General features: G+C 34.1%; 2 protein-coding genes across 3 annotated transcripts in view; one reads left to right on the forward strand and one right to left on the reverse strand.

The window, feature by feature from the left end:
• Positions 1-15,127, forward strand: part of IMMP2L (inner mitochondrial membrane peptidase subunit 2) — a 405,860-nt gene that overhangs the window by 166,219 nt on the left and 224,514 nt on the right. The gene's annotated exons all lie outside the window — the stretch shown is intronic.
• Positions 524-15,127, reverse strand: part of LRRN3 (leucine rich repeat neuronal 3) — a 32,094-nt gene continuing 17,490 nt past the window's right edge. The window contains exon 2 of the mRNA XM_085043094.1: positions 524-3,486. Coding sequence (XP_084899220.1) covers positions 1,009-3,135 — 2,127 coding nt within the window. The 5' untranslated portion in view covers positions 3,136-3,486 and the 3' untranslated portion in view covers positions 524-1,008. The remainder of the gene's footprint in view (positions 3,487-15,127) is intronic.

The following is a 15,127-nucleotide window of genomic DNA, read 5'->3' on the forward strand; positions in this document are numbered from 1 at the left end:
GATGTTATGTTTATATGGATGATGGTTTGCAGTACTGCTATGAAAAGCACTGCCATCTATTCTACAAGAAACTACTTTTGTCTAGTAATAAAATGATGTAGTGCAGATATAATGAAATAAAGATGTGCAGGCTCATACATTACTAAGAGAACAGAAGTATTTCATACAAACACATAAAAGTGTATGTAATAAAAGGATCAAAGAACTATTCATCAACCAATATCCATGCTGAAATCTAATTTAAGTTGGTTTAAGAGGCCTTATCTCCAACATCCATTTGGCTTTTAAAATGTTCTTAGAGTAAATAGAATTTGATTAAAAACTATCACTACATTTACTTTTCTGTTAGAAATATTAAACAACCTAAATCATCAAAAATATCCTTTGTGCTCAGATTAGCATTTTAATGGGAAAATATGTAAAGAGATATTTTATGAGACATTGGAATGAGTTTTTTATTGTCAGACAAGAGCTCCCAAAATGGTGGGGTGTTTTTTTTTAGAAACAAACAAGACAAAAAGTATTTTGATTTTAATCAAAAATGTATTTTCTCATTAAAAAAAATTCACATACTCACTGTGTCTACTCTACAGAATTTGTCCATTTCATTACACCATATGTCAATCCTAGTATATCTGTTCACTGCAAAAACTCGTGGCTATTGTGTGTAATACAGCAAAGGAGGAGGTATTGCTCAGTTCCACTACTTTTATATAATAATTTAAAAAAAAATACAGAAAATGTTCTTGGCTACTTCCACTGTATTCCAGACTTAAAATTCCCAGGAAAGTTCTAGAATATGAAGGTAATTTTATTTGGTTGGTAGAATACCCTTAAAAGCCAGTTAATTAAAATTCTTCTCTTATACTGAGTCATATATATTCCATTTGTTGGCAGCAGCAATGTCCAGGCATCTAGTTCCTAAGAGAAATACTTTTTCTTGTTGCCTTCAGCACAAATGCAGTCATGTGCTTTTTATTTCTGAAATTAGGTGATATACTGACATATTTATGACATATTTGTTGGTACACCTATTACAGTTGCTTTTACTTCCATTGCTGTGCTTTTTTCTTTGCCCATGTCCCAAAGAGTGATTAGAGGAGGATAAAGCTCATTGAGTGAAAAGGATTGTTTCTTCAGGTAATTCCTTAGATAGCTGTGTCCAATGCCATAGTTCATATCTTGAGAGATGCAGCTGTAGAGATACATCACAGAAATGATTCCCAAAAGAGCACCAAGGCAGGCAAGGAATCCTATTATGTTGTTCTTTTCATAGCCTTTCACTTCCAAGTCCAGTCCTTTTGTGGTTACGTTGACACATTGTTTCCTATTCTGTGAATAGATAGTGGGAATATCTACACAAATTTTGTATTCAGTTGATGGATTTAGATGTGTAAGATTATATACCTTTATATCAGATGGTATTCGAGCACTCTGTGCAGCCCGGGAGTCTTCAGCTTTCAGAAAGGCTGTCCATCTAACACTGGACTTCAGAATTTTAGAACTTGCTTTCCATGAAACCAAAACGGAATTAGATTTTATGTCTTTTATTTTAATATCTAAAGATCCATTGTGTTCCTGAGGGAAAGAGCCATCCACTTTAATCATGACTGACTTTAAGTCTGCCCCAACTAAATTCGTTGCTATACAAGTGTATAAGCCACTTTCTCTTTGTGTTACATCACTTATGTCTAATGTTCCTTCGGAATGAATGTAGTACTTATCAGAGATAGTATTAGGCAAAAGTTTGTGTCCTGATGGTGTTATCCAGTAGATTTCAGGTTCTGGTTCTGCTGTAGCTCTGCAGTGTAAGGAGATATGGCTGCCAGCTTTTAAATCCAGCGTAGATGGAAAACTTTCAGGAGCTATCAGGGGAAGACAGATTTCCATCATTTCCCGGAAGTGTATCTGTCTCACATTCTGACCTTGGAATTCAGGAGGGTCTACACAAAACAGGGACTCTGGCTCCATGAAACGAATGTTTGTTTTATTCATGTTGATCCAGCGGATGACGCAATCACATCTAATGGGATTGCTGTGAATGCTGACTTCCTTGAGGTTGGGCAGGGATTCTACTGTGCTGCGGTACAGGGCACTCAGCGCATTGCTGTTGAGCATGAGCGATTCCAGCTTGGGAAGTCTGTAGAACGCATTGGGATGAATGTATGACAATCTGGGGTTATTGGTTGCTTCTATTTTTCTTAAATCTGGCAAATTATCAACAGCAAGACTATCTATAGAAATCAGTTCAGGCATGTTATTAATTCCTAACTCTTTTAGGTGCAGCATATTGCTAAAATCGCCTCGTCGAATTCTGTTAATGGGATTCTTATTTAGATCCAGAAATTTAAGGTTTGTAGCCTTTTGAAGAGCAATGTGGGGCACTCTAACAAATCTGTTGTCATAAAAGGAAATGCTTTCTAAGTTGTCAAGGCCAGCCAAAGCATTATCTGGTATTTCAGTGAGATTTATACCTGCTAAAACTAGGCTGCGCAGATTGCTAAGAGGTTTGAAGTTCATGTCTTCAATTCTGATTATTGGGTTTTCTCCAATCATGAGAATTTCAAGATTAGGAGTAGCTTCAAACCACTTTCTGTTGATCACTTGCAGACCATTTGAATTGAGATGAAGTCTGAGAAGATTATTGAGGCCTATGAAAGCTCCCGGTGCAATCACAGAAAGCAGATTATGATTAATATAAAGCTCTTGTAAATTGTTGAGTCCAGAAAGACATTCTTCAGGGAGTTCAGTTAGTTTGTTTTCTTCAAGGTACACTGAAAGCAACTGCGGTATCTTTCTAAGATTAATACTGGTCACTGAGGATAAATTGTTCTGAGATAAATCTAGACCAGTTAAATTCACTGGGAAGTCTACTGAGTGTTCAATTTTTGCAATATTATTAGTTTGTAGAAGTAGAACTTGTGTGTCAGCAGGCAGTCTGGCTGGAAAATGAAAAAGACCTAAATCATTGCAGTCCACTGTTGGAGCTTCCATGTAGACAGACCTGGGGGTGAACCAGGGTCTGATTTCACATATACATGACTCTGGGCAGTCTGCTTTTTTTCCTACAGCTTGTAGTAGAGCAGTGGTAACCAGACCAAGTAGTACATTAATTTTGAGTTGAAGGTCCTTCATCTTAGCTCAAATGTTCAGGAAAGTAACAGACCCTTTAGTATTCCACAATTACGGTCTTGGAATTCAGTATGACCTGGTCAATTAATAAAGCACAAACTTGAATTTATCAAATGACGATCGTGAAGGACTTCCTTCCTGAGGATAAATGATAAATTTGTAACCAACTTGTCCAGTAGGAAGAAGCATTTTGTGGAAATGAAGGTCACTCTGTCCTTGATGACATAAAATTGATGAGCTTTGTGAAGATGAAGTATGTATAGATGGTCATAGGAGATTAAACAATTCATTTATTTAGTAGTATTAACTTCAAATCCCATGATTGATTAGTGTTTGCAGGAATGACAGGATGACCTAAAATACAAGAAGAGGAAATAATTAGTATAAGAAACTATGAAGTTATAAATTAATTTAGCCATCTTTTGCTCTCTACTGTTAATTATTGCAAGTAAGAAAAGAAAATGACTGTGGTGTCTGGAGTATTATAATGGTATCCAGATAGCATAAATTAAGTTAATATAGTAATATGTCTTTAGACTTTTAGCTTGTCATACATCCAGTGGAGCATTGTTCTACAGAAAGATGAAGATCCACAGAGTATAAAGCAAAATATATCAGTGAGATTTTTCTACATATTTTATCCTCCTTTAAAATATTTTCTTTTTTCTTTCAGTTATCACTAGAAGCAGACTAAGTTCTGTTGGCTTTGAAAATGTAAATACTGAGCAAAATCCTACAGAGCATGAATATTTAACTTTTGTACATGAAGTTTGTAACTATAAAGAATGTAATTTATCTATAATCAAAGGAAATGGAATGGTTGGATTAATACATATTGCTAATGACATTCTGAGGCAAGCCTGTGAGATATTTATACAGAAATATACAAAAATTCATAATCCGCAGGTTTTATAATTTTTAATTCTTTTTGTAGCTGCTGCTTAGAAAGAATTTTTTTTCTTTAAAGTGTTAATTAGAAAGACATATGAACCTTATAATAAATAGCTTGTCATCTTGGCAAATTCAGGCTAATCACTGGCTTTCTTATTCTGGCTTCAATAACCTCAATTGCAAGGAATAATAACAGAAAAGTGTCTTCTGTGTGATAAGGGAAAAAAATGACACTAGCAATTGCTTCTTTGCACTGCAGCTCTGCAAGAACCCAAAATTTGCAGACTACCTTCAGGTCTCAAATTGTAGTAAAAACTGAAACCTTAGCATCTTGTGGCATCAAATGTGTGTTTCCCTGATTTTTGGTATGTCCTTTCTTTTTGTGGAGTAAAATAAATCCAGCTTTGAGTGTACATTTTGTTCCAAGGCATGTAATACAAAAGCTTCTGTGTTTTCTTATATGAAGTAGTACCCCTTAAGTGCTTAAATTACTTCAGAATATAGACTTTACACTTAACTTCACCCAGACTTTGTTTCTGAAGACTGTTGTGCAATACACATTTATGCCCTTTCTCCCCTTGCTTTTAGTGTTAAAATTCACAGTGACATTGTTTACAAACCATAAGATCAATGCTTAATTGACATTGATAAATAACTTTTAAGGGGTTTCTGGTATAGATAGACAGAATTGCAAAAGTCAAGTGTCAAGCATTTGGATTTTAGGTGTCCTTTCCAGATCCGGGAGAATAGGGGATATTGACCACCTATGCATTCCATGAGATTTCAGAGGAAAGGTGTTGGACTATGTAAAGTAATGTGAGCATTGGGCCATTTTGAAACACATTTGGCAAATCTTTGAGGCTGTTCTTTGTGCTATGTACATTTAATATTTTATTTCAACATCTAAGTTTATTAATAGAGTGAACAGACAATGTGTGAGATAAACATACAGAAAACATTCTGCTGTTTTGAGGATCAATAGTATGTTTTTATGCACATGGCCCAGTTTATACTAAAATACTAAGACACAGTGATTGAAACAGTAAAAATATAATCTGTTCCTTTGTTCTGGGAAATGAGATGAACTTGGGGCTTGCAGAAAAAGAAAGCTTTGTGTTGAACTGTTAATGCCTGCCACTTGCTCTTAGTTTTGCCACCAGGAGGCAAGGTGATACCCCTGTGTGGAGTACTGTCACATTTACCAGCGATCTCAGTGGAAATCATTCTATGCCAAGTGCACAAATGTAATTTGCTGTGTAGGGAGAAAAAAGGATGGCCATTTGGGGGAGAATATTTTGTCATTTATACATGTTCTTTATACATGTTCTTGAAGCACATTTTGCACTGACTATTGTATTTTCAATTGGATTGTATGTTAAAAATGTATTTGTAAGCATGGCAAATACAAAATGTATGCTTCAAATAATTGAAAAATCGCTGAAAATCTTACCTGAATTGTAACTAAATTGAGATTCAACAGACTGTTACTGCAGATATCTTATCTCAGCCTTTTGATCCTGCTATGATGCTCAGGGACTTCTGCTCCATAAAGGTACTTGTGAAAGTATTCTGGGGAAGCATAACAATGTAGCTGACCTGGTTTTCTGTCCCTCCCTGGAAATTTGCTATTGGCCACTGTGAAACATAAAATATGAACCAAGGTGGACTTTTCAGGAGTGTCCCAGGCACCTGAGAAGCTGTACCATTTAAAGCACATAAACTACATTTTTGCGTACTTTTGAGCCAACATACTCCTGGATTTGCATTTATGCTCCTGATTTTATACTTCAGCTTCCATGGGATTCTCAAACCAAAAGTAAGGGCATGAGTGGATATTTCCATGTCATATATATTAGATAGACTTTCTGCAAAAGGCGGCAAAAAAAGAAGAGCTGAGATCCACGTTGAAATTCTGCTTCGTTATGATTCAGTCTGATGTCCTCTCTCTTTCTGGTGAATGCTTTAGCTAATAAGTCACCAGCTTAAGCTCATATGCTGTTCTAGCATAAATCTTTCTTATTTCTTTGGTTAAAGTGCTTCTGTCTTGTGTAAAATACTCACTGAGGCTGAATGGCTTGAATAACAGATTGTGCAATAATTTTGACACTTACAGCCTGCAGCCATCATTCTGAAATACACTGTTACAGTTCAGAAAGATTTTTTTGTTTAACTAGTGGCATATCTATGTATTGTTTTATTTAAAAATTATTTGGTTTTGAATGTCATTCAAGGTGTGGAATAAAAGAATGTTTCTGGAGTAAGATGGGCATCCATGATAGCTTATGAGATCATATAAAGGGACCCATAAGGCTCATCTGCTCCTGGCAGGACAACCTAAAACTAAATCATATGATTGTAGTACACTTCATATGACAGAATACGTAAAAAAGTGGGTAGTGAAATCAACAGCAAAAATTGTATATAATGCTTTGAGTGGCAAAACCTTTATTTTGGTCTTTTGTTTAGAATAGTGTTATAGTGTGACCCCAATGGACAATCTTGGCTAATATAAGAAAACCTGGATTGCTGATGTCAGTTTTTCAGTCGCACTTGAAGCACTCAAAGCCCAGGATCAAGTTAAGCAGTATAATGGCTTAACTGGTTGCAGTGATTATGTGACTGTGTCTGTGTGCATGTAACTAATTTCCAACCTTGAGATGTCTTCAAATCATTTTGAAAAGTGAGCTGTCATTCACTGTAACAAAATAAACCTCATGTCAATTGCACTCAGCAGCATAAACTGTATCTGAAGTTCAGTTTGCTTGAAGATTGTGATGTCACAGAGATAAGTGTTTGTATTGGAAAATAAGCATTTAACTTCGTGTTGCTTTCAACTTTTGGAATGCATTGATTCCTTTTCTTTATTAATGAACTAGTAATAGTGAATATGTACTGATAACAGTAAATAAAAATGGAATGTAAATGCTCTTACTAGCAGTGATTTTCAGTTTTTTTATTAATGTATTCTGGTGCTTTAAAGCTGAGTGCTTTGTACCATCCAGAATTTTATGTGAAAATTTTGTATTTTGAATATCTAGTTTTAAAGTTACTGATAAGAAGGACAGAGAGAACTGAAAGTTATTTGTTCTGTTTCTTTGAGTATTATTTAAAGTAACTGACATTTACATACATAAAGGTTTCTGTGCAAAGAAACCATTTTCTTTCTTCTTTTAAAAATAAGTTATTTCAAATAATGCAAGTATGTCAACCTTAACTCTTTGTCAGTGCATTTTGGTGACCTCTAAAGATTATTGATGTGATGCAAGTGATTCTTAGAACTTACACCTACAATTGCTCACAGTAGAGAAGCCTGTAGAGGTAAGGCTCCAGAGCAGATGATCACCAGTAAGCTGAGGTGCAGGATAGATGTTTCCACACAAGCGGCAGGAAGAACTGTGCATCATAATTTTAGAGTCTTTGATGTAATTCTTTAGCCATCTGCATTTATAAATCTTTGTGTGCACTCTGATTGTACTTGTATTTCCTCATCCAGATGAAATAGTACTGTTTGCTTCCTAATGTCTGCAAATAAAAAGCTGAATAGAGTCTATATCTAATAAATCAGTATTCCCTATTAGTACTTTAGCATTTTTGTTACTGCTCTCATGTACTAGAACTTCTGTACTAAAACTGTTTAAAGCTTTGTGAACAGATTTTTTATTTTTTTCTGGAGGTCCATCCCTGTTGCCATCCATCCTTAGTGTCTTACTAAACATGGTGTGTCTCTTGCTTTTAAAGTATTGTCTCTTGCTTTCAGAAAAATGCACCCTGATGTGTGTGACTTTTACATCCTAATTATTTATGGTGTAAACAATGCTTGGTATGTCTTAATTAGGTTTCTTTCATTTAGTGCTATTGACAACTGGAGACTTCGTTTACAATAGGGTATCACCATTATTTGAGCTGGAAAAGACATTCAGCGAATGAATAAACTGAGCAACGTTTCTCATCACTGGAGCAACAGACAGCTAAGAACCAAGTCAGAGTGGGCAGAAAGGAAAAGAAACACGTCAGGTTTTGGCAATCGTTCTTTTCCACTTCAGCAGTTAGAGAGACAGTGATAAAAACTAAAAATGCAGCAGCTACAGTGCAATGTGCCCTGCTGGCAATAAGGCGAACAGTGCACTTCACAAGGACCAATTTAGAGGTGGCAAGCATTTTGAAAACACAGCTGTTCATACAAAGCTACCTTTCAAACACATCAACTGAAAGAGCACTTCTCAATTCTTGTCATTATAACCACTTTGAACAGTTCTGTGGACAGAAATCTGGAAATGTCAGTAACCAAAAATTGGGCATGAGACATATCATAATGTACTTGATTTTAGTCACAGCATTTAGGGGTTTTTTTGGGTTTTCTAAGTGGTGGTTATGGAAATATGCAGACTGAAGTTTGAACACTTAATATCTTTCTGATAATTTTATAAGGCATTTTTTCTTTATTTGTTCCATGGTCAAAACAACCAAGAAAATCACTTCCTTGGGGAATTTTTTATTACAGCACAATTAATAAAAAGATGCAACATCTTATGTACTAGACATCTTTAATTAAAACACATAAAGATAAGATAATATAATATAATAGATATAATCGATTTTCATAACAGAATTGGTCTTGAAATAATATTTATAGAAGTAAGCTCTACTAGCTGGTCTGGTAGGGTTGCTGAAAATTATATAGGCAGTGTAAAAAGGGAATGCATTTCTGCTAGCATATGCAGTCTTGCATTGATTCCACTCTCTAGAGCAAAGCATTTCATTTTTCTCTTTACAAACACAAATGAACAGTTCACTGTAAATGCTCTTAATGTTTTATATTCCTACATATAGCTAAAATATAGCCTCACATTAAAAGACAAATGAGGATTTTCTAGAAATTGTGTGTTTCTGAGATGTTCAGCTTGGGCAGCCGATGGTGTCAAATGTCTTAGATTGAAAATCTCAGAAGTGAGTACCTGAAATACCTGGACATTTTTGAAAAGTTTGGCTAGGGCTCTCTGCTGGGACCTTGACTAATTTTGGAAATCCACTTTGCTCTTTTTCTAATGATTGACTTTTAGAACTTCAGGCTGGTCCTAAATAGCATTACATGCAAGATGTAAAAGAAGTAGCAAAGCTGGTATTCAACCCAGAAGCAATTGGAACTATCAGAATAACTATTTCAGCATATGTGTCTATATTTATTTTGTGAACTTGCTACACCTCCTTTTAATTTTTCTCCTTAAGTGGAATAAATTTGCCTGAGGGAAAGCGACAAGCTTAAAATGTGAAAAAGGACAAGTTCTCATACTTTTGACAATTACAAGAATGACAAGGTTTTCTAAATCATGAAAAGTTCTTTGCATCAGTGGACATTGTGTGATTTGAGGTTACTTTAATCTACAAGTACAGATAGATTCAGAAAAATCTTGTGATCAGCTGGATTTACGTGAGATTTAACCTTTCTCTCTTGCTATTTTGAGTCTGGTTTACTATTCTATTGGTCTTGTCTACCATATCTTAATGGAGTTTAATAGATACCAGAGGAATACCACATACAATTCATTAACATCTTACTATAGTTCTCATTCCTGGATCAATCAAAAATTACATTACAGTATTTTGAAAAACATATAAACATATCAAATCTTAAATTTAAAACTAAAAAAATTAAATTAAAAACTAAATATAAAAAACATACATTAAATCTTAGAGCTTGGAAAATACGGTATTCAAAATAGATGTGATGAAATCAAAAAGTTAAATGGAATCCAAAGGAAAATGTACATATATGAATTTGCTATATATGCTATTTTAGAATAACTTTTCAATGGACATAAATGAACATTTAGTAAAACCTTTTTTTAAAAATGGAGGATGGAAAAATACTAGGATGTTTACTAGCCCATTTTAAATGGGATTACCATTACTGACCATGGGATGGCAGACAACTTGGGTAGTACCTGTATGTGAAGTAAGATGCTGGTCCATCAAAATAAAAAGCTTAATAGAAATAGTATTTTTGTTACTATTATCAATATGATGTCAGCAGCATCATTCTTCATTGGGGCTAAAGCAGTGGATCAGAACCACAGCACCTTGTGTGTTCACTTGCTGGTAAACAAAACTGTGATCTTTACTGCATGGAGCTTAAAAATTAAATGCAAGAAAAGGGACAACAATGATTCAGACAGGGTAAGGAAAAAGTAACTGGCAGTTTTTGAATATCCTTGGATTTATTCTTCTCCTTTAGACATAGTCTAGTAGTTACTATTGTGATCCTGTATTACCTTTCTAGTCTTTGATTTTAGATTTTCCTTCTATTGTTCTGTCTCTCATGTGCTTTTAACTTTTAATCATACACTACCTAGCTGTTGAATACATTTCTCCTTTTCACAAATGTCATAGCAAGAGATGACAGAAAGTTACTTTGATCTCACAAAGGAATTAATCATTTCAGTAATTACAGTTACCACCTATTTTTTTACTTCTCTTAATATGAAGTGCACAAAATAATTTTTATTGTTTTTTGGTTTTGTTTTTTTTTGTGAGAAGAGGTTTTAGAAAATTATATTTATGTGACAGAAGAATGAATTTCAATGGACATTGCACATTTCTTTACCATGTGTATTCTAACCTGTCATTTATGTTCTAATTGCTAATACAGCTTTCCAAATCCTACTGCAATATATTCAATGTGTATCCATTAAACTACATGTAATTTTGTGTACTTGGATGAAGAAAAATAATCTTTAAAAAGAATCTGAACTGATTTTTATTTTATTTCTTCTTCCGAAATCAGATATTGAATGTATAATTACATTTTTATATAAAGATGTAACACATTGCTAGTATTACAGATATATTTTCTAGTTGTCAGAGGAAACACTTAGACTAAAATGTTACCAATAACTCTTGAAAATACTTTGATCCTTGGTATCCTTGTTATAGTTCTTAGCCTTGGACAGATTCCACTGTGTGACTTATTTACCATTGCATTTATCATAGTCATCAAGCAATTATGTACAAAAATGATGGCTGTAACTTAGGAAAGTAATACGTTAGTTTAATTTAGATTTATTCGTATATGTTCAGCTTCTTTTTGACAGTTGTCATGTTAGCAGTAGAGAAGCACATGTTGGCAGTTACCTAGGCACATAGTTGGCAAGAGAGCAGTCACGTTCTGGATGTGGGTGCATGTACCCAGCTACCAGATGCTTCTAGCAGATGGCCAGAACTAGAGATTTTCGACCAATTTTGGCTTGATTTTCTAGAAAGCTACCATACAGATTCTGTGTGTCTGTAGTACATTTGTCTAGTAAAAAAGCCTAGCCAAAATCCAGCTAAGCTACTGGCAAAATCTACATTTTTTTTTCCCTCTGAGGCTCTTAAAATGCAAATATTAAATATGCCTAAACCATAGAAATAGGTGTGTTCAGGTATTTGTAATAAAGACAGAAAAACATAGTGGCTATACTGACCACATAATATTTTCCTTGGGAATTAATTTATCTTTTTTATTTATAATGGGAAGAAGGTCATTGTAGTAAAACTAGCATAATAATAAACATGATAGCTTTAGGAGTTGCAATTTCTATTCTATAATTTTTCAATAACAGAAATTTATGCTTGGAAGACCTAAATTACTTTAAATTATCAGTCTTTAATGGCAGATTCTTAATATTTAGTGAATTCACCTTTTAGTTTATTTGTATATTTATAGTTTGTTTTGGGACATGGTCACATCAAGGTAAATGCCCTTATAATAATTAAAAAAAAAAAAAGAAAAAAAAAGAAGATTTCCAGTGTGCACTGGATTGAATATCAGCTGTAATAATCCAAAGATATAAATGGGTTTAATGGATGCAGTCATATCAGGAGCATTCTGCTACAATCTCAGCCAGTAATTGATGCATACTTAGAACATACTACGTGAAATTTGGTTTGAGATCCATGAACGGAAAACATTTATTGCTTATCATTATAGTAAGCAGAAACTAAAAACCAAAAGTAGTTTATTTTTGAGGTGCCAGTAGTGGATGAGATATTTACTATGCCAGGAATATTCCAACCAAATTAGGCTGAGTTGCTTTGGCCTTATGACTGTGAATACTTTTATTCTGAGCTTCCTGGGGAGCTAGGTTTACAATGTATTGCTCAACAAAAATGGATAATTTTTTTGTAATCTTGCTTAAGACAGCATAGAGAAATGGACTGGTAAAAAAAAATACTTCAAGATGCAAAAACTGACAATGCATAAACCAGAGTATTATTGTAAAGATCAGGAAACAAATGTTCTCTTTTCTGCTGTGTTTTGTAACAGTTGGAGTGATTTATACATACTGATAAATTATAAACTCATAGGGATACTGTCATTTTTGATTGCAGAGAGTATTTTGGTTTGTATTTAGTTTTAATTACAGTTTTTGCTCAACTGAGCATGTCATTAATAATGTTACATATTAAGGGTTTTTTCATGTGATTCGCAAATACAGTGCTATATTTAGACCTGAAATGATGTTATTTTTTGGCTTTTATGACCCATTTGTTTGCTCTAATCAACACTGTATGATTATCATGGTTCACTTCTTATTTCCCCAGAAGTAAATACATTAAAGTGCTGATATAATCTTTTAAAGATCTACTTTTTAAAATAAGACCAGAAGAAAGATGATGAATACAAGATAGATAAACAGCAATACTTACAGTTAAGTACAATATTCCTTTTACAGTGTGTGTCACTACAGCAAAATAATCTTCTAGTTCCTGGAACATTAACTGAATCCCCTTTCAAGCATTTTTCATTTCCTTTCAAAATTGGACATTTATATACATTTTCAGCACGTATATACAATACCCACCTACCCCACTCCATTATTTCCCAATGTATAACTCTTCTAGTGTTTCCTGTTATTTTAAAAGATTCTTTTGAATTATGTCTGAAGTGAAAGATTGACTCAATTCGTTAATGTTAGATGATTTGGCTCATTAACATGCCACTGAACAGGATTATTTCATTATGAAACTTACATTATATAGCCACATCTTGATTTTGTATTTCTTTCTTAGCTTTCCAGAACCTATCATCTTTACATCACCTTTCTGAATTTTGGATGCCAAATCTGATGTCAGCACACAATCTGATGTTCTGATCTCTCAGAGAATTTTTACCAGTATTTACTGTTCAAGAATTCAAATCAATCAACCAGATTGTGATCACTGTAATCAAAAGTTTCCATTAGATTTTTCTTGACAAGCTTAATTTCTCTTGCATTTTTTTTTTGTGATGCCTACTTAGGATTCAAAGACTTTGGATAGACATATCTGCTGTAGGTGCTTATATGGAGACCTGTAGGAACACTATGTCACATATTATGATCAGAATGATAGAGATGCACAGATGTATTTGTGCAATGGAAAAATTGCTCTTCAAACTTAAGAAAAGGTAAGTTTGAATTAAGATACTGAAAAGATCCTATTAGTGGTGTTTATGGAACAAACAGCTTTTTTTATCACACATATTAAAGTGGAACAGATAAATAATTTAGACTGTCCTTCCAGTTTGTCCTTCCAAAGATGGATTTGGCATAATCTTGTAATAATAATGTTATGTCAAAGCAACCTGCGTTTTTATTATAAGACTTTTTTTTAAGCCTGACTTCAGCCTTGATGCTTTCAGACAATGGCATGGTTCTCTTTTTCAGCAGTAAAACATCTTGAATTAGTAAAGATAGATCTTGCAATAGTGTGACATTTCAACAATGTAAAATGACAAATTATGCTTTCAGGGTCTAGTAGTAATTTCTGATTCAAAGTTGGAAGTCATCAGAGTGATTATCAGAAGTAAAAAGAAAGACATGGTATGCTTGCTTACTCATAGGAGGACCACTGGCACCAGAATGCCTGTGAAACAAAAATTATGAGCCCAGCACAGGCCAAAAATCATGTTTAGCTTATTGGCTACAAGCAAGAACCCTCATGAAATGCTGTATATAGTCCGGGTCATTGAGGTTCAAAACAATAAATTGGAATTAGGGCAGAATCAGTTAGTATGAGGAAAATGCTAATAAATTTCCTGAAAGTAAACTAGGGAAATGAAGGTTGCTTCCTCTGTAAAACAGTTTTAGATTTGTTGACAACAGAGGAGAAAGAGTTGTTAGTTATTTGTACAAATATTTAGTACAGTGACAAATCATTTACAGCTAGATGAGGAGTAGTTATATTTATTGTATAAACATGGAGTTGTTTCTCTCCCTGCACGTGCATCATAATTCTAGAAAAATACGTCAGCTATGAAGGGCCATATGCAGATTAATTGCTGGTGGTCTTTGTTGAATCCATAAGCGGTTCTACCCAGTTAACTAGGAGTATGTATGGAAAATAATTGGAACTAATCGAAAATATATACTGCCATGTGTCAAAAATAATTAAAATTATATATAGAAAAAACATTGCAGACAAACATAATGGAGGAATACTTACTGTCCTATGTAAATGGTTTAGAAGCATAGAAAATAAGATCTCTAGATATACACTGAAGTTGATGAGTTAGTTTTTTTTCCTAATCCTACATGCAGTCTGCAGTATTTAAAACTATATATGTTCCTATACTTCAGAGAAGAAAAATGAACATGTACCATGGAAGACTTTAAAGCAGTGGACACCCTCCCATATCTGGAAGGGTGTATTTACTTCTTAACTGGTCCTTCCTTAGCTAGTAGGTTTAAACCAGGCAGACAGAATCCCAACAGCATTTGATCAACCATCTCAAGAAAGAGATTAAGATGATGAGGTGTTCCTCTAAAAATGTAAATAGGTCTTTGTTGCAGTAGTGCATAACAGGTAGTACAGCTACTTTGAAGATGATTCACTTGGTGGAATTAGCTGATGCAGTACACAAACCAATACCAAAAAAAGGGAATTGAAGGTAAATTTGGTTAACTGTAATATAAACAGGTAAATGAGGATAATTCAGCTTTGGTGTGGGGCTTTGTTCTGGCAGTTCTTATAAAGGTAAACCTAATATATAGTTTAAGTTCTCATGTAGTATAGTTATCCTTCCTTCAGGCAATAGTTGTCACCTTGTTCAGTATTATAATGATGGAAGTTATAAACCACCTGTCTG

The sequence above is a fragment of the Lichenostomus cassidix genome, chromosome 1Aa, assembly GCF_008360975.1.
Source record: "Lichenostomus cassidix isolate B80296 chromosome 1Aa, HeHo_3.0, whole genome shotgun sequence".
Lineage (NCBI taxonomy): Eukaryota > Metazoa > Chordata > Aves > Passeriformes > Meliphagidae > Lichenostomus > Lichenostomus cassidix.